The following is an 18,252-nucleotide window of genomic DNA, read 5'->3' on the forward strand; positions in this document are numbered from 1 at the left end:
AGCCAGGAGTGTGTGACCTTGAGGTGAAGCAGAGTGTCTAAGCTTCTTGGGCACAGAGCTCGCTGGAGGCGCAGGCATAGGGATTTCGGAGGAAGGAAATTGCCTGCTGCTGTTTGTTTCTATGGTCAGAGAAACAGCACTCCGTAGACATTTTTTGGAAATAAACAAGGTAACACCAAGAATATACCTGGCTCGTATAATCGATTCCTCAGCCTAAACAATTCTGAAAGGCCCTGGCATTAACTAACCACTCAGGCTGAAGGAGCAACCATAACATGTGAGAAGCCATGAGGCTTTCCCCCACCACACTCCTCCCAGACTTACCGGACACCGTGACTATGATATACTGCTGTGGGGCTGGTGTTGGAGTCGGTTGGCCCGTGGCCTGAGCCTGCGGCTGGGGGGCCTGGATTTCCGAGACATACTGTTTCTGAGTGGCTGGTTGTTGCTGCGGGCTTTGCAATTCCGCTACATACTGTTGCTGGGCTGCTGCTGGTGCCGCCGTTGTCGCCGTCGCCGCCGGCTGTTGCTGCGCCTGTTGCTGTTGTGACTGTTGCTGAGCTGCCTGTAATTCCGTAACGTACGCCTGTGTTGCCATGCCAACAGTGGGGAAAATGATAATAAATAAGGCTTTTTTTTTTTTTGCTTCCTTTTGTTGAGAAAAAAAAGAGGAAAAAACAAAATAAAAAAAAGAAAGAAAGAAAAAACAATTAATCAATTGTAAAGCGATCCGGGGATAGAAACAGCTCCCTGCTGTTCTATTCGTTAAGCAATAACTTAATTACACCCCATGGTTAATAACTAATTACAGTCAATTACAGTAGGAAAAAGCAGTAGCAGAGTTCATCTTTCTCTGCACAAACAGGCCTGGAAAAGTAACGGTTCTGGAGAAACCTGTTCAGAACCAATCCCCATATTATAACAGGATGCAATTTACGAAGCTGCGTCAATTATCTTTCCCAGATCCCCACCGCTACAACACACCCTTTTTAACTGTACTGAAATTAGAGATCACCCTGCTTCTGCGCTCACTTCCACTGAGGGAAATCCGCAGTAACTCCACCAAAGCCAGTGGGCATGAGGGAGAGGAGAAGCAGGCCCTTAAGCTGGCATTTTTGGTAGTGGCCTCGGATTGTGGGTGCCCAACTTGAGATGCCCTGGGCCCGGTTTCCAGAGGTGCTGAGTGCCTGCATCTCCAAATGAAACTGGGATTTTGGAAAGTGCATTCATTTCCACATAACAAACAATCAACCTTCAGCTTGACGGATCAACTGCAACCCCAGGGGCAACTCTCCTCTTACACCAGGGCTGGATTTGGTCCAGCACCTGGGAAAGGATAGCTTTGCACTCAGACATGAAACCCGCTAGACCAGATTCTGCAAATCAGTAACACTGATGTAAAGACACAGATTCACAGCAAAAGAGCAGAATTTCGTCTCCAGGCCTGCTGGAGGTTCTGACAGCGTCACCAGCTCACCCCTTCTGAGGCTGAGTCCTGTGCAGTTCACTGTGTTGGAGAGTCATGGATAAAATTAAAATAAAACAAGGTCCATCAGCTCCTACGGATATGGAAACATCCCAGGACACTTTTCAAAGGAGTAAGGCAGGGCTTTCTCTCTTATTCATGGCCTTTAGTCTGACTCGGTATGGCTGTTCTTATGTTCTTATGTTATGTTCTTATGTTAAATTTCCCTTCTTTTTGCTGTTGTGCACCTGCTGATTGCCCCTCTAAGCCCCAGAAGAGACTGCATTTCACTGGTGGTTTATGTTGAAGGATTCACAAAAAGCTTTGCAGTGAAAAGTGCTATGCAAAAGTCAAATATTATTAGAAATCTGAAGGTCTGAAGCAGGCCGGATCAGCAGAAGGGTGCCAGGCCTCAGATATATTAGAGAAGGAGAGTGCTCACTCATACTACTGACACACATCACACTTACTGTTACGTAGCATGTTCATGTTACAAGAGAGCCCATGGCAGTAGAGTCCAGTCTACAATAATCCCTTGACACTCCCGAGCGTTCTTGGACTGAGGATCTCAAAGCAATTTACAAGCATTAATTAATTAGACATCTCACAGCCTCTGGGAGATGCTAGTGAAGTGGGTAAACCGAGGCACGGAGCGAGACAGTGACTCTTCCCAAGCACACACAAATGAGTCAGTGGCAGAGTTAGGACCAGATCCATATTTCTTTTCACCTGATCCCTTACTCTACCCACTAGACCACAGTGCCTTCTAGCCTAGCAGAACCTCACCACCCTGACTGCTGGCTTTAGTGTGATCTAATGATTAGAGCAGGAGCCTGGAAGTCAGAGCTCCTGGATCCCACTCTCCAATCCATCAGTGACTCACTGGAAGAGCTCAGCTGAGTCACTTTGCCGCTTGGTGCCTCAGTTTCCCCATCTGTAAAACAGAGATAACACTAAGGATTGATTAATATTTGTAAAGTGAGTTGAGATCCTCAGAGGGGAAGTGCTTTGAGGAAGGGCATGGAGCAACTCCACTCAGCTTTGCATAGACCAATCCATTTCCCGCACTGCTAAAGATCAGGACAGAAGCTCAGACAGCAACATTTCTGGTGTGTGTGCTCCTAGACCAGGGTCTCTGAGGGAGAAGTAATAAGAATCATGTGCTGTACGCAGCAGCCAAGGCCATCAGTTGCTTCTCAGAGACAACAACCCAGACTCCGGAGTTAGAGGAGTCATGACTGCCTAGAGTCTGCCCTGAAGCTTTTCGACAACAGTTTTCATTTAGAAGCAGCAAAGAATCCTGTGGCACCTTATAGACTAACAGATGTTTTGTAGCATGAGCTTTCGTGGGTGAACACCCACTTCTTCGGATGCAAGCATCATTTGTCACTCTGATCTGCCAAAGCTCCCACCCCAGAGCCAGTCTAGGGGTGCCTGTTTGCCTTGGTGTGCTTCCCAGCTGCGTGCCTCCCAGCTCTCCCTGTCCCTTCCACCTCGCTGGCTCTCAGAGCCCACAGAGCTACCGTAGCCTTTTATTTTGCTCGGCAGTAACGCAAGGAATCTACAGGCCCGTGTCCTGTAAGACACTGGCTCAAGCAGGTTAGCATACGTAAAGCAGGCCCATGACCCTTAGCTCTGAGAAAATGGCCTGACAGTTACCCTAGATTTGGGGAACTGGGAACAGCTTGCTCAAGAGAGGGAGCTGGTTCATAATGACACCAGGCAACCTCAAGAACACTGAGCTGAGCCTGGACGTGGGTATTTTAGGATAGAATCGTTGGCAGATGTTTAACCACAAACTTGCTTTAGCAATAGGTGATGTCTATGATAATGAGCTAAAAACATGAATATCTTAACCTACAGGATAAGGGCACCCTGATATTCTGAGGGGAGGAAGCTGGATATGGACATGGAAGACTGGGCATCTGAATAAATAGTCCCGATAGGGCCCAGGCCAAGCCCGCATGTAGCAGGGGCTGGGTTTCCATCAATGACCCTTCAGCTTTTCATTGTTACCTACCACCACCCTTTGGGTGTGAGGGTTCTGGACCATCGGACGCACTGGGCATGCCGGGGGCAGGGCTGCTCCTTTGTCTCTCACCGCCAGGTCACCAAGGAAGGGTGTGAATAGATACAAGTATCTGAGCGTACACCCCCCCCACACACACACACACCTCTAAAGCGGCTGAGGATTGAGGTCTTCTCACCCAGCAGCACTCCAGCCTGCTGCCACAATCACAGCTGGGAGAGCTGGCTTAGAGCAGGGGTTCTCAACCTTTTCTTTCTGAGGTGTCCCCCTACCCACACATGCTATAAAAACGCCACAGCCCACCTGGGCCACAATAACTAGTTTTCTGCACAGAAAAGCCCAGGCCGGCGTTAGGGGGTAGCAAGCAGGGCAGTTGTCTGGGACCCCATGCTGCAGGGGCCCCCACAAAGCTACATTGCTCAGGCTTCAGTTTCAGCCCTGGGTGGCAGGGCTCAGGGCCCCCGGGCTTCAGGCCCATGCGGTGAGGCTTTGGCTTTCTACCCTGGGCCCCAGCAAGTCTAATGCTGGCCCTGCTTGGAGGACCCCCTGAAACCTGCTTGCGGCCCCCCAGGGGGCCCCGGGCTGAGAACCACTGGCTTAGAGGTCTAAGCATCAGGTAGGAAAGAACTACTGCCTAGAGCCTCCGGAAGGAGGAGTTCTAGTTCTTAAAGCAGACCTTTGAGCTGCCTCTAGTCCCTGCTCTGAGAGGTATGGGTGACACCTGGATTCTATACCCATCTCTGTGACCTTGAGCAAGCCACCCTCCGTGCCTCAGTTTCCCAATATGTCAAATGGGGATAAGGATAGTAACCTCCTGTGGGGACAGAGAGGATTACCTAGTTAATAGCTGCAAATCTCACTGAAGATGTGAAGAGCTTCTCAGCCAATGAAAAGACCTCTCTTTTCTGACATTACTAAGTGTCCCCTATGGATCATTTGCAGCCATGGGCACATGCGGCTAGCCAGGCATTTCCCACATGCCAACAGCACTGCGATAGCCAGGATCGCTTTCCGGCAGGCAGGGAGGCCACAGCATGCGCAAAGCCGCAGGGCTCAGCTTAAGGCACAAGGCACAATCCACATTCCAAAGGTTCCTGTGCCCTTGGTCACTCCTTTAGGAACATGCCGAGCTTGGAAATAACCTGTCTGTTTTTAGATCCATTCCCCACCCCCAGAATGAATCACAGCAAACAAATATGGGGCCTGATTCTCCGAGATGCTGAAGGGCCTGCATCCCACATGGGTGCGAGGCCCCTTCTGAGGCAAGTTCCAGGCTCCAGCCACCTGCCGATTCTTCTAATGCTGCAGAGCAAGAAGGCCAATCTCTCAAATCAGGCACATAAAACCTTCTGAAAGGGCCTCCGGATTGCATTAGCCTGTCCTCCTCCCTCCTCCCTCAGAGCAAAGGAACACTCAGGGCTACTGAATGCCCCAATCAGAGGATACAGCTCACAAGGCTGCTACGATCTTTGGATGGTGCTTTTTTAAAAAGCACACAGTAGTCTACCAATGTGCTATGGAAGCTTCCTCTGCACAAGATGCTGAATGCAAATGGCAGACAGCTGGGAGACTCGGTGACCACTGGGAATGAGAGAGAGACATCCCAATCCAGCGGCAAGGTGTTGGGGGAACTGGCTGGTTCAGGGGTCACCTCTCGGCTGCTGGTCCCAGTCTACATTGGTAATTTGGTAGCGACCAAAAGTTGCCAGCACCTAGAGTTACTTTAGTGACCCATGTAAAATGAGTTTGGAAGTGGTCACGGGACAATTCCTAGTGACCACCTTAGGGGCTTGTCCACATTCTCCTTCCTACTGGGTTGGGGTAACGGCACAGGACAGGTGGCTTGTGCACGGTAGACAGGATTGGAGTGTGTTTAAGCAATGATCCTGAATTGTGCTGCACCTCATGGTTTAATCTCATAGAATCACACAAATGTCGGGCTGGCAGGGATCTCAAGAGAGACATTAAATCCAGCCCCCTAGAGCATCCCTGACAGGTGTCTGTCTAACCTGTTCCTAAAGACTCCAATGATGGGGATTCCACCACCTGCCTTGGAAGCCTGTTCCTGTCCTCTGCTATCCTTATAGTTAGAAAGCTTTTCCTAACATCTATCCTAAACCTCCCGTGCTGCAAATGCAGCCAATTCCTTCTAGTCCTACCTTCAGTGGCCAGGGAGAACAATTGATCACCATTCTCTTTATAACAACCCTGAACAGATCTGAAACTGCTATCAGGTCCCCCCTCCGTCGACCTATCCAAGACTAAACATGTCCAGTTTTTTATTTTGTCCTGATAGGTCAGATTTTCTAAACCTTCCATCATTTTTGTTGCTCTCCTGTGGACTCTCCAGTTTGTCCACGTCTTTCTTAAAGTGTGACTCCGAGAATTGGACACACAACTCCAGCTGAGGCTCACCAGTGCCGTGCAGAGCGGGACAACTACCTCGTGTCTTATATATGACACTTGTGTTAATACACCCCAGAATTATAGTAAGAATATATATGATATTATATTAACCTTTTTCGCAACTGCATCACATTGTTGACTCATATTTCAACTTGTGATCCACTCTAACCCCCAGACCATTTTCAGCTATATTACCACCTAGCCATTTATTCCGCATTTGATTTTTCCTTCCTAAGTGCAGGTCCTCTTTGTCCTTTTTAAAGACAGGTATTATGTTTGTCCTTCTCCACTCCTCTGGGACCTTACCTGTCCTCCAGGAGTTATCGAAGATCATTGCTAATGGTTCCGAGATTGCTTCAGCTAGTTCTTTAAGCACCCTAGGATGAATTTCATCAGGCCCTGATGACTTGAATACTTCTGATTTATCTAAACATTCTCATCTACCCTGCAAGCCTGAACCGGGCTTCTATAGTATCTGGGGACAACAGTGCTGTGAACAAATTCCCCCAGCATGTTAGGATTTACAGTGGGACCTAGCTGACTGTCTTGGCTAATGGTTAAATGGGCCATACTTGCCTCTTACCCCCGAGTGGGTCCCTCCAAGGCTGGAGGAGGGGTACATGCACAGGGGAAGCTTGCCTTGTCATTGTTCTGCAGAGCGATCTCAATCCAACACCTTTCATCAGCATGAAATTCACCAAGGTTTGAAGGTTAAAAACTCTTACACAATGAGCTCAAATAACAATAACAATCCATGTTCCTGTGGAGCCTTTTCCTTCTAAGGAATCCCAGGGAGCATGTTACACATTGGCATTATCACTAAAATGCAGCTATCTCTGGGGTGGGATGTGGCAGCTGTTTAACAGCACACAGCAAGCATATAGTTTAGGACAGGGACTGAAGAAGAAGCCCGTATCCAGCTGAAACTGCAGAAACAAAATGGAATCACCTGAGTTGGAATTTGGCCAGGAACCTCAGGTTAACAGCCTGAGCCTTGTGATTAAATGTCAGAGTTCATAATGTGTAGGACCCAGTCTGGAAGTGCTTTGTATGGGTCTGTAAGCACACAAAGATGCTCGGGAAGACCCATGTCTGCTGCACAAAGGGGGGGACCACAACAGCAAAGACCCCAGTGGCTGCCAACTTTGCAGTACTGAGCTACTGTTTGAGAACCTGAAGGTGAAATTGGTGAAGAAATAAAAGTGAAACTGACCAAATTCAGCCCTGGACCCAGCATAAATAGTGAGATGTGAATCTGATTTGTAAAATCTTTTCATTTTATAAATTGAAGGTGTCAGGAGTAACACAGAAAATGATAATTACTACTATTCTGTACTTCTCTAACACTGTCTATTGCAAACATTTATGAATTAAATTTCTTAATGCTTTTGGGAGGTGGGTATCATTATGTTCATCTTACAGATAGGGAAACTGAGGCAGAGAGGTTAATGTGGTTTACCTGAAGTCAAAGAGGAAGCCTCTCATATAGCTAGAAATGGAATCCAGAACTCTTAACTGCCAGTCCTGTACTTTAATCACAAAACTACTCTTCCTTTCAAAGAAAGGCAGGAACACTTCTAAAAAACATATGATCTTTAACCTGAGCGTTTCCCTTTATTTGTGTTAATTTTAGTGTTTAATGACACAAAGTGTCCACTCACACCAGCTCCACTGGCCCTTTAAACGACAGATTTGTCTCACCAAGGATCAAAGCAACAGACTATTCTGCCGAGCTTGTCTCTTTTTCTCATGCACTTTGTTCTCCAGTTAGATCCTGTGAACAGCATCCTCCCCTCCATATGCATGAGACAAAGTGCTGGACTCTCTTCACAAAACATGTGATTTCCTTAACGCTGGCTGGGGCCAGACTGATACAAAAGGGCATGGATGACAGGAACAAATTAAAACTCTCCAGGCTTTTGGAATGACAAATTTACAACCAAGATCCCTGATTAGAGGGCGTGATCTTGTAAGATGCTGAGCACGCTCAACTCCCTCTGGCTTCAAGAGAGGTTGAGGGCACTCAGCACCTTGCAAGGTTATATCCTGTATCCCGACTTTTGCAACGTAAGAGCCTCCTCTTCCTTTTCACTCAACCTAAGCTGAGCAATGTCCATACAACTCCTAGTAGCTATTCCCCCCAAGCCTCATCTCTATGTATAACAACATCTCATTCCTCCCCGTTTTACCTATCCCCTTGCAATTTATTTGTGAAATGCCCAGCAGGAGATCAAGGGAAAAGTCACACAAAGGACCCACAGCCCAAGATAAACGCAGCATCATAATAAAGTTATGAAACAGTAATGCGAACCACAGGAAAATATAGAGAAGGTGCAAATCCACCCCCTACTGAACATTTAAAGCCAGGGAATGGGTAATTTAGAGCCAGGGAGAAGATAATTTCCCTGGCGAATGGTCCCCATCCCTAATTTTCCTGAATTGCTCCAATTTTGTTGACAGGATTCAATTTACTGAGGACATTCATGGGTTTGGCAATTGTTTCCAGGGCCTGGGAAATGTGATCGTGCTGTGTCTGATCTGTGGTATTTTGATGCTATGTTGTCATCGTCCAGTGCCACAGTGTGACAACACAATGATACTTTGACACACTGTCAAACTGACATTTTGCACAAGCATGAGCAGCGGCAGCTTTGATGCCATTTTGACACAATACTGACGTGTCACCCACAGCGTGATGGTGTTTTGAGACGTCAGCGTGAGGCCTTGTGGAGTGATGACATTTCAAAGGCACTGTCACCGCCCATCACCTTTGACTCCACACGACGGCCATCGGGTTAAGACATGAAGTTTTCAACATATCATCATCACCTCTTGTGGCCCAACGCTGCTCTGAGGCAAGACCCCCTTTTGCCAGGACGAGTCTGACATCATACAATGATATCATAATGCATCCTCTGTGCGTATTTTGCCACCCTCGTATAGTTGAGCACATGGCCACCGCTACACGGCGCGAAGCGGTTCTGAGGCCACGCGTGGGCGTTCTGAGACCTGTGGCACTGGAGTAACGTCTTGACTTTGGAATGCGCCCTCGTGCTGGGCCGACACGAGGCCCTGTGCTAATGGCTCGTCACGGCGGGGGGGGGAGGCCTCCCTCGCTGACCTGGCGGCGCCTCAGAATGACGCCCCAACGAAACCCCAGCGGGGTCCCCGGCCCTGGGACGTCGCCGCTCGCCCTGTGAGGTCACCGCATGACATCACCGCCCCTGCTGCGCGCTTTATGACCTCACAGAGGGAGCCCCTCCCCCACTTTGGAAACCCACCCCAGCGTTGGGGGCAGGGGGCGCCCCCTGTCGGCCCCTCCCCCTCCCCTGTCCCCATTGGTGGCCCCCGCTGCCCCGCTTCTTCTCATTGGCCCGCCCGCCCACCAATCACCGGGGAGCGCTGTAAGCCCCGCCCACCGGGCCTGGGCCCTTCTTAATCCCGGGGCAACGGCCAGGCCCTCACTCGAGCGAGGGCGGCGCCTTCCTCTGGCGCGAGCAGCCTCGAGACTCCGAGTCATCGACTGTCTCCCCCGCCCCCGTTTTCCTCTCAGGGGCGCGGCCCCCCCTCCCCCGCAGCCATTTTGTGTGGAGGGGGAATTAGAGTAGGACCCACCTGAACTGTCCCTCCCCGCGGCCCGGTGGCGGAGCCCCGCGGAGGCGGCTTCACTTCAGGATCCGACGCGCCGGGGTCGGGTGGAGCCGCCGGTCATCGGCCGCGGCGGTGCCGGATTTTTGGAGGGTATCGATTAGTCGGTGTGGGGGGGAGGGGGTCCGCTCGGGGCGGTTGTTGTTGTTGCCGGGTTTCCTGGTCGCCACGACTACCGTGGCTATGGCGCCCTCCGTGTTCCCTCACCGGGGCAACTGTTGCTACCCACCTCGGCTACGGGCGGGGCCGAAGGGGGGAGAGAGGGAGGCCCCGGGGCTGATTGGACGGAGCTGGCTGCTCCATTGGGTACCCTGGCTGTCAATCTGCACCCTGCTCCCTCTGATTGGTTGCAGGCCGTGCTACTCATTCAATGTCCCGCTTCCTATTGTGGTTTTAATTGGTCTGTTTCTCTTGGAGCGTGCTGATTGGCTTCTCTCCATGTCTGTCTCCACGTTGATTGGGCAGGTCCTCTGTCGGTCTCGGGGGGGCGGGGGGGGTTGAGGAGGCGGGTTGGGATTGGCCAGTCAGGGCGTTGGCGGGTTGCGATTGGTTACAGACGCCTTCAGTCAGTTGGAGAGGAAGCGGCAGTTGGGGACTGTAGCTCCGCGGCCCAGCGTGGGAGAAATGCGCATGCGGGCTCTTCCCTGTGGGGTGATGGGAAATGTAGTTCTTGACTAGCAGAGGACGGGTGTTGGCCTGCCTGTCTCTGCTGTGGCTGGATGGGCCACTGACCACCTCTTATCTCCAACCTGTGACGTCGCTGCGCGGGGTGTGACATCACACTGTGCTTCAAAAACCCACAGTGGTGCAATGCCTTGTGAGGCAGTGATGTCACTGATATGCAGATGACATCACTGGGTGCTCGGTGGCACTGCACAAGCATGCACCCGACATAGAGCAGATCCCCAGAGCTGTGCCCACAGCATGCACAGGCTCAGTGAAATGCATTGACACAGGCTGCTGTCCTGATCACAAATCTGCGGGGGAGGGGGGAGGCGTGTGCTCCTGGGACATTACATCCCGCACAGCACAAGTTGCAGGGAGGCAAGCTTCCCTGTAGCTGCTCCCCATGTGCCAGACTACACACCTGGCCAGGTGCACTCTTTCTTTTCCTGACTACCTATGATGCATAAAGAGGAAGGATGGTGCAGGGGCTAGGATGCTAGCTGAGGACGTGGGAGATCCAGCTTCAATTTCCTGCGCTGCTACAGCCTCTCCGTGTGACCAAGGGCAATTCGCTGGGCCTCAGTTCCCCATCTGTAAAATGGGGTTAATCACACTCCCCTGGCTCACAGGGGTTTGGGGAAATGAATGCGTTAAAAGGTTGTGAGGTGCTCAAATGCTATGGTGACAAAGGCTCCATATGAGAATCTTAGACAGATAATTGGTCTCTACCTTCAGGAGAACCTATTTCATGGCCCGCTGGTCTTTCCTCGAATGGTCAGGAGTCAAACTGGAAAATAAGGAAAAAAATAAGGCTGTTGTTATGATAGCGCCCAAGAGCCCCAGCCATTGGCCAGGAGCCCATCATGCTGTGCACTATACAAACAGAGACCAAAAAGAGGGTCCCTTCCCCAAAACGCATGCGCTCTCACCCTCTCAAGACACCAGAACATGATTCCACTCTCTGGTGCTCCTCGGTCTCCCTTTCTGGTGAGCTTTGAAATAGTTAGTGATGTTCACACTTTAAGAACCACTGTTAGGTTTCAAAGTGAACGCCCCATTGACACAGAGACACTTCTGAAAGCCACAGAGCCAGATTCTGACTTGCCTGCCCCATGTGTAGTCATTAATACTGGTGTCTGGTGAGTGCTATACTCCCGTATTGACTTAGGAATGTCTGACACTTACTTTGCACCTGTATAAAGGACTAAATAAACAAATTCCGGACAGTGGACAATCAAGTTCTCTGCAGCCATCCCTGTATCGTTTCCCTGCTAGGCTCTATGCTGCTGCCTATCACCCTGACCGCCAGTGTCTGACCACATTCCAACGGTTTTTCTCTGCGATCGTAACATGAGAACTGAGATCTTGGAGCATGAGATAGCAGCCTCCAGAAAGCATAAAGGGTGCGTGATCCACCCCAGTTCCTCACCTGGGAGTGGCAGGTCCTCTGTGCTGATGTGCTTTAGCCAGGCCCAGAGGGACCCCTCTCTTGTCATCTCACAGATTTTTGTTTCTGAGCCTCTGCAATCCCCTGCCTGTTGGATGAAACTGACAAAGAAGGAAACCTGTTTCTCAGATTCCCAAGATCCCTGAATTGATACTTTAGGCCTGGTATTCAGGTAAAAGTCTAGCATAGTTACCAAATGCATGCAGCTTGGCTTGTGCTTTCTGAGGGAGGAGATGGCTCAGGGCACTGAAGCAGCAGGTGTGAAACTTCCTGTCATCACAGGTTCAAATCCCCACCCCCCCAGGGACAGCTCCAGCCTTCAACTTAAATTGAAGTCACTTAAATCAGGAGTGACACCTGTGAAGTCGGTGCAGCTATGCTGGGGTGAGAGCTGAATCAGTCTGCATGTCTCGTGGAACACACCTTTAAAAACCGACTCGGTGGATGCCCGAGGAGGTTTGGGGAGGGGAAGCGTTTGCCCCAAAGCTGTCGCTGTGCGAAATGCACATGAATCTGGGGGAAGCGGCACGTGTAGCTTTATCTCCAGAGAAGAATAAGAAACATCAAAGGAGACATGGTGGCGCTGTCCCTCCCCAGCACAGAGAGCGTCCCCCCCCCCAGGGAGAGCACGGAGTGTGACTGAGTTTGGAAATATTAGTTATCAGCTGGCAGGGCAGGGGCTGCACTGTGCTCCAGCCGGGGTTATCTCTGCACCACAGGCTGGCATTTGCTGCACAGCCCAAGGCCTCTCACATCGGAGGAGGAAGGACATAATTGAAAGGAGATAAGCAAAGGTTACAGTTGCTCCTGCTGTCTGGGGTGATGCGAGAACGCCCTGCGCTGGGTGATGAGCTTGTGGGGGAAGCGCTGAAGGGATGAGGTTGGAGAGCTGAGTGATGCGCCTATGGCTGCATGTGTTCCTGCACCGCTGCCTACGGGGCCCCCTGCTGGCAGAGGCTGGGATTGGAGTAGCTGTGAGCACCTCACAACTGTCTTTCTTCCAGCTTTCCCTATAGGGAATGGCCTGTCTGCCATCCACAAAGCCTAGGTCCCCATAACGACTCCCGGGATGGAGAGAGCAAAGCAGACAGACAAGACTCCTGGGTCTGTCCCCAGCTCTACTGCTGACTGGCTGTGACAGATCAGCAGAGTCCCAGACCTCTCTGTGCCTCAGTTTCCCCCCATGGTAAAGTGGGCTAATGATCCTCACAAGGGGTGGGAGAATCTGGTCCAAGAGAGCGGGGCCCTCAGGAGCTTCCCACCTTCCCGGCAGTGCTGCATGGGCAGCTCTGACCCCTGGCCTTGTTAGCTGTGGGGGTGAGGGGACGACAGAGGGGTTTGAATGGATGATCCATGCACGGAGGGGGGGGTGAGAGAGAGCGGGCGGGGGCCGTCTCTGACTCGCCGCCGCCGTCTGTCCCTCCGCCACGCGGCACGGCGATAACCAGCAAAAGGTTATCAGCGTCTCGCTCCCTGGCACCCAGGGCTGATGCCCCCGCGCTCACGGAAAGGTCTCTGTGTGCCACTCGAGTGACTCGGCCAGCTAATTGGGGAGATAGCGCCAGAGCCGATGGCCAAAGGCCACCCTTTGTGCGGTGTCTCCGAGGGGCTCCTCAGCAGGGAGGGGGCGGGATGCTATAAAGGGTGCTGCCGTGGGGATCAGGAGGCAGCTGGGAGCTCTTCTGGCCTCGCCGCCCCAAGCAGCCATGCAGAAGCTCCTCCTGGCGCTGGCTTTTGGGACGCTGCTCTCAGAGCTGAGGCTGGGGGCTGAGGGCCGGAACCCACCCTACGGCGTCAAGCTGTGCGGGAGGGAGTTTATCCGGGCCGTCATCTTCACCTGTGGGGGCTCCCGCTGGAGACGGGCAGGTGAGACGGGGGGGTGCATGGCTGCTGGGTACCCAATGGCAGGGGAGCGGGGTCTGCTGGTTGGAATGGGAGTGGGAGCTGAGAATCAGGACTCCTGGGTTCTATTCCTGGATCTGGGAGAGAAGTGGGGTACGTGAGGGGGGGGGCGGACTTGGGAGTCAGGACTCCTGGGTTCTATTCTTGGCTCTGCCACTGACTTCAAGCGTGACTTCTTGTCAGCTCACGCCCCCACTCTGTGCCTCAGTTTCCCCACCTGTAAAACTGGGATCAGTGTCCCTACTTGGCCTCCCCGGAGGTGGGGATTGTGAGGCTTAATTCAATGTCAGTGAAGCGCGCTGAGGCTTGGGCACAGTCCGGGCGTGACTGAGAGTCTGCTCCCCCCAGCGCCGCCAGGGTAGGGGTGTAGATCGCTGCTCAGTTCTTAGGAGCAGCACAGGGAGCCCGTGTTCCCCAGAAAGGCAGATCTAGGGTCCCCCTCCAGCAGCTCCCAGAGCAGATTTGCTCCCATGACAAGTCAGAAGCCGACGGCAATTTTTTCCCCGGGAAATTTGCCGGCGCTTCCTGCCTTATCGCCCACCAGCTGGGGGGATCTGTGAGGGGGCGTACGAACCCCGCGTGGCCGGGAACGGGTTACCACACGGCATTGGCTCAGTCAGCCCTGCCCCGGTGTACCCACAGTGAGCGTCAGCGCTGGAGCTGATCCCCGCTGCCTGGGCTGAGGCCCGCGAGTGCCTAGTGTCTAGTCCTGACGTGGGGCTAGTGTTGGATTTGCTACCTGGGACTTGTCTGTTGTTCCCGCTGCAAGTGCCAGACTGAGCCCTGACTTCTATTCCCGGCTCGGCCACCAGCCCCGCTGGGGGACCTTGGGCATGTCCCTTCCCCTCACCATGCCTCAGTTTCCCCATCTGTAGAGTGAGGCTTTGATCTGTTCAGAGAGCAAGACCTTCAGGGCTGGGACTGTCTCTCCCCTTGTGTCCGTGCAGCACCTGGCACAATGGGGACCCTGCTCTTGGCTGAGCAGGAGCCAGGGTTCTCTGCGGCATTTGGTGTGATGGGGGGGCCCCGATCTCAGGGGTGGGGGTGGTCTGGTGCAGTGGAGACACTGGCCTTGTTTGGGGGGAGGGCGTGTTGTCGGGGCGATGCCCACATGATGGGATGTGGGCCCCTGATCTCACTCAGGAAGGGGTGTCTGTCCAGTCACTGTGATTGGGGGGGGCCCAATCTCACTCAGGAGGGGGGTGTCTGTGAAGTGACTGGTGTGATGGGAAGTGTCGATCTTGGGGAGGGGGTGTCTGTGCCATGCTCAGCATGATAAGGCATCTAGGTTTTACTGTGTGTCATAGGCCCTATACTGCTAACAGCAAGAGGGAGATTTTCCCTTCAATTCAAACGGGAGAGGTCAGTGCTCTGGAGCAGGAGGAACTGAGTTCTAGTCTTGCTGTCGACAGGAAGTTGTGACCTTTCTGGGCCAGGTCCCTGGGTCTTCCTTTTCTGTTCTCTATGCATTAACCCCTTCCCTCCCACTTCCCTGTCTCCTCCTCCGCTGCAGGTGATCTCGATATCCTGAGCGGCCCCCCTGCAGGGGAAGACTCCTCAGAAACCGCCTCCAGCGAGTGGGATGCCAGCCGCCTGCCCGGGATGCTGCCCCACCAAGACCTCTCCCCCGACTACCACGAGAGGTGGAGAGGCAAACCGGGCCGCGGCCTCGCCGAGGAGAGCTGGCCTCTGGAGCGCGCCGTCCGGGACGTCATGGCGGGACTGAGCACCTCGTGCTGCAAGTGGGGCTGCAGCAAAAGCGAGATCAGCTCCCTGTGCTAGAGGCAGGGGGTTGGGGCAAGGGGGCAGGGCAGGGTTCGGCGCAGGGCACCGCATGTTGGTACCAGGCCTTCAGCTGGCGTCAGAGCAGCTCTGATTGGCACCAGCCCTGGGATCTGGCCCTGGGATCACGGCTGCATGTAGAAACCCACCATTAAGAGCTCTGCAGTTGCTCAGCTCCCTGGGAGCTCTGCCCGAGTGAGGACTGCATGGACCGGGCCGTGGAAATGTGTGTGACTTCAGACAGGGTGGGGGTGGCCCCTGGGGAGAGGGCAGTGGTGGACTCCAGGGTCCTGGGGCGTATGGAGATTGGAGGCTGAGTTTCAATTGGGACACGAATAAGGAACCAGAGGATGAATCTCGCCCCCGCCCTTCCCCTTCCAGTTGTGGTGTCACCCCCACATTGCCGCTTCGTGCGCTTGTATTCAGGGTTAAATAAAAGATCAAAAGAAACGAATGGTGTGAGAGGGAGTCGGGGATCAGGGGCACACGCTGGAAAATCGGGGGCTGGATGGGGCCGGAGTAGCCAGGAGTTCTCCCCCAGCCGGCACATCTGCCCCACTCCCTATCCCGCCCCCCTGTTGGGAAAAGCCGGGACTGCAATGGCTGTGAGCTACCCTCCCACAGCTGGCACATCTGCCCCGCTCCCTGCAACACCCCCTGCTGGGACTGGAGCTCCCCACGCATCCAGCTCTCCTGCTCTGTTCCTGCAGTGCCCGCTGCTGGGAGAGGCTGGGGGTGGAGTAGCTGGTGCCCCAGCTATGCCCCATGGCCCTTCCTGGGGAAGCCCCTGGGCTGAGAATTCCCGTCAGGTTCTACCTCACTTCCCTGTGGGGGGATGTTTTATGGCAAATTCCAGGAATGATTCTCCTCTTACCTCCCGCTTCCAGTCCGACCCTGCCGATCGATGAATAATAGCGAGGGTTAGGCAAGCTTGGTAAATACCACTCGCAAGGGAGACTCTCAAACCCTGCCCGTGTCCTCTGTTTGTCCAGCCCCTAGCACAGGGGGGTCCTGGTCCACGACTGCAGGGCCGAGCCCCATGGCTTGGATTCTCTGGCTGGTGGGCTGCAGCTAGAGAGTCAGCCTTCAAATCTGTGGGGCTGATCAACCCAGCTGGTGGAGTCAGTTAGCTTAGTGCTGACTGCTAGCGCCCACTCCCCTCCCCGTGCTGGGGAGAGAACCCAGGAGTCCTGCTGCCCAACCCCCCTGGTCTAACCACTCGACCCCACTCCCCTTCCCGAGCTGGGAATAGAACCCAGGAGTCCCGACTCCCAGCCCATCCCTGCTCTAACCACTAAACCCCACTCCCCTCCCCATCAGAACTGGGAATAGAACCCAGGAGTCCTGGTGCCCAACCCCCTGCTCTAACCACTCGACCCCACTCCCCATCAGAACTGGGAATAGAACCCAGGAGTCCTGCTGCCCAACCCCCTGCTCTAACCACTCGACCCCACTCCCCATCAGAACTGGGAATAGAACCCAGGAGTCCTGCTGCCCAACCCCCTGCTCTAACCACTCGACCCCACTCCCCATCAGAACTGGGAATAGAACCCAGGAGTCCTGGTGCCCAACCCCCTGCTCTAACCGCTCGACCCCACTCCCCATCAGAACTGGAATAGAACCCAGGCGTCCTGGTGCCCAACCCCCTGCTCTAACCGCTCGACCCCATTCCCCTTCCCGAGCTGGGAATAGAACCCAGGAGTCCTGACGTTCCCTCTTTGCCTGCACGTGTCTCCTTGCACTGGGGTCTCCGTAATGCAGGAGCTTGCTAGCTGCGCCTTAGTACGTTGTGTGGCACTGAACGAATACCCTTGCTTAGTGTTTGGATCAGGAGCCGAGTTCTGGAGTGACCCGTTCTACTCACTGCTGGGGGAGAGAGTATGGGCTAGTGCAGGGGTGGCCAGCCTGAGCCTGAGGAGGAGCCAGAATTTACCCATGTACGTTGCCAAAGAGCCACAGTAATTCCTGGCGTCATTTGGCTGGCTCTCGCCCCTCCATGGCTGCATGCAGGAGCCGGAGCCCCGGAGCGCGGGACCTGCCTGGCATGCGGGCAGGCATGGTCGTCTGGCGAGCTCCTCTCCCGCCGGCGCGCCGCGCCGGCCGCCCTCCAGCCATCCCTCCCGCCCCCGCTCTCCCCCGGGCCCGGAGAAGAGGGGACCCGGGACGGGGGGGGGGGGGGCGCAGCGCGCGGCCGCGCGCTTGGGCAGCCTACTTTGTAGAGCCGCCCCTGACAGTAATAGTCAGCAGCCCCCCATCAGCTCCCCCCGCCTCCCGCCCACCGGCAGCCCCACGGATCAGTGCCTCCCCCTCCCTCCCCACACCTCCCGATCAGCTGTTTCGTGGGGTGCAGGAGGCTCTGGGGGGAGGAGCGAGGGCAGGGCAGGCTCAGGGGAGGGGCGGGAAGGGGTGGAGTGGGGGCAGGGCCGGTGGCAGAGCCAGGGGCTGAGCAGTGAGCACCCCCGACCCACTGGAAAGTTGGCACCTGTAGCTCCAGCCCCAGAGTCGGTGCCTGTACAAGGGGCCGCATATTAACCTCTGAAGAGCCGCACGTGGCTCCGGAGCCGCAGGTTGGCCACCCCTGGGCTAGTGCTTAGAGCAGGGGATTCGTGGGTCCGGACGCCTGGGTTTTGTCTCCGGCGCTGGGAGAGGAGTGTGCTCTAGTGGTTGGATTAAGAGGGGACAGGAAGTGGGACTCGTGGACTCTGTTCCTGGCTGCGAGAGGGGAATGTGAACTAGTGGTTAGAGCAGCAGCAGGGAACTGGAAAACAGGACTCCTGGGTTTTATGCCTATTGTTGGGAGGGGAGTGATGTCTAGTAGTTAGAGCAGGGGTGACTCGATGGTCTAGTGGTAAAAAAAAAAAGAAGTTGGTAAACTAAACTCCCTGACCCCAGATCCATAGTGGGTCA

General features: G+C 54.0%; 2 protein-coding genes across 8 annotated transcripts in view; one reads left to right on the forward strand and one right to left on the reverse strand.

Moving 5' to 3' along the window:
- Positions 1 to 10,274, reverse strand: part of RFX1 (regulatory factor X1) — a 45,154-nt gene extending 34,880 nt beyond the window's left edge. For 3 of the 7 annotated variants that reach the window (XM_039514422.1, XM_039514417.1, XM_039514416.1), the window contains exons 1-2: positions 9,516 to 10,273; positions 325 to 649 (exon numbers count right to left, since the gene is read on the reverse strand). In XM_039514422.1, coding sequence (XP_039370356.1) covers positions 325 to 598 — 274 coding nt within the window. In that variant the 5' untranslated portion in view covers positions 599 to 649; positions 9,516 to 10,273. Of the gene's footprint in view, positions 1 to 324; positions 650 to 9,515 lie in introns of all 7 variants that reach the window. The other 4 variants (XM_039514421.1, XM_039514420.1, XM_039514425.1 and 1 more) reach the window with 2 other exon arrangements.
- Positions 10,275 to 13,068: 2,794 nt separating this feature from the next.
- Positions 13,069 to 15,799, forward strand: RLN3 (relaxin 3). The gene is made up of 2 exons (XM_039514432.1): positions 13,069 to 13,527; positions 15,077 to 15,799. Exons 1-2 carry the CDS (start codon positions 13,368 to 13,370, stop codon positions 15,343 to 15,345), a joined length of 429 nt encoding a protein of 142 aa, XP_039370366.1. The 5' UTR covers positions 13,069 to 13,367; the 3' UTR covers positions 15,346 to 15,799.
- Positions 15,800 to 18,252: the final 2,453 nt, after the last annotated feature.

This window comes from Mauremys reevesii, linkage group 25 (assembly GCF_016161935.1).
Source record: "Mauremys reevesii isolate NIE-2019 linkage group 25, ASM1616193v1, whole genome shotgun sequence".
In the NCBI taxonomy this organism is placed as follows: Eukaryota; Metazoa; Chordata; order Testudines; family Geoemydidae; genus Mauremys; species Mauremys reevesii.

What these genes read in the sequence shown, in the direction of transcription:
- RLN3 (XM_039514432.1), top strand. Translation starts at nt 13,368, where the DNA reads ATGCAGAAGCTCCTCCTGGCGCTGGCTTTTGGGACGCTGCTCTCAGAG. An exon ending in CTCCCGCTGGAGACGGGCAG is followed by an intron (nt 13,528 to 15,076) that starts GTGAGACGGGGG and finishes CCTCCGCTGCAG; the next exon opens with GTGATCTCGATATCCTGAGC.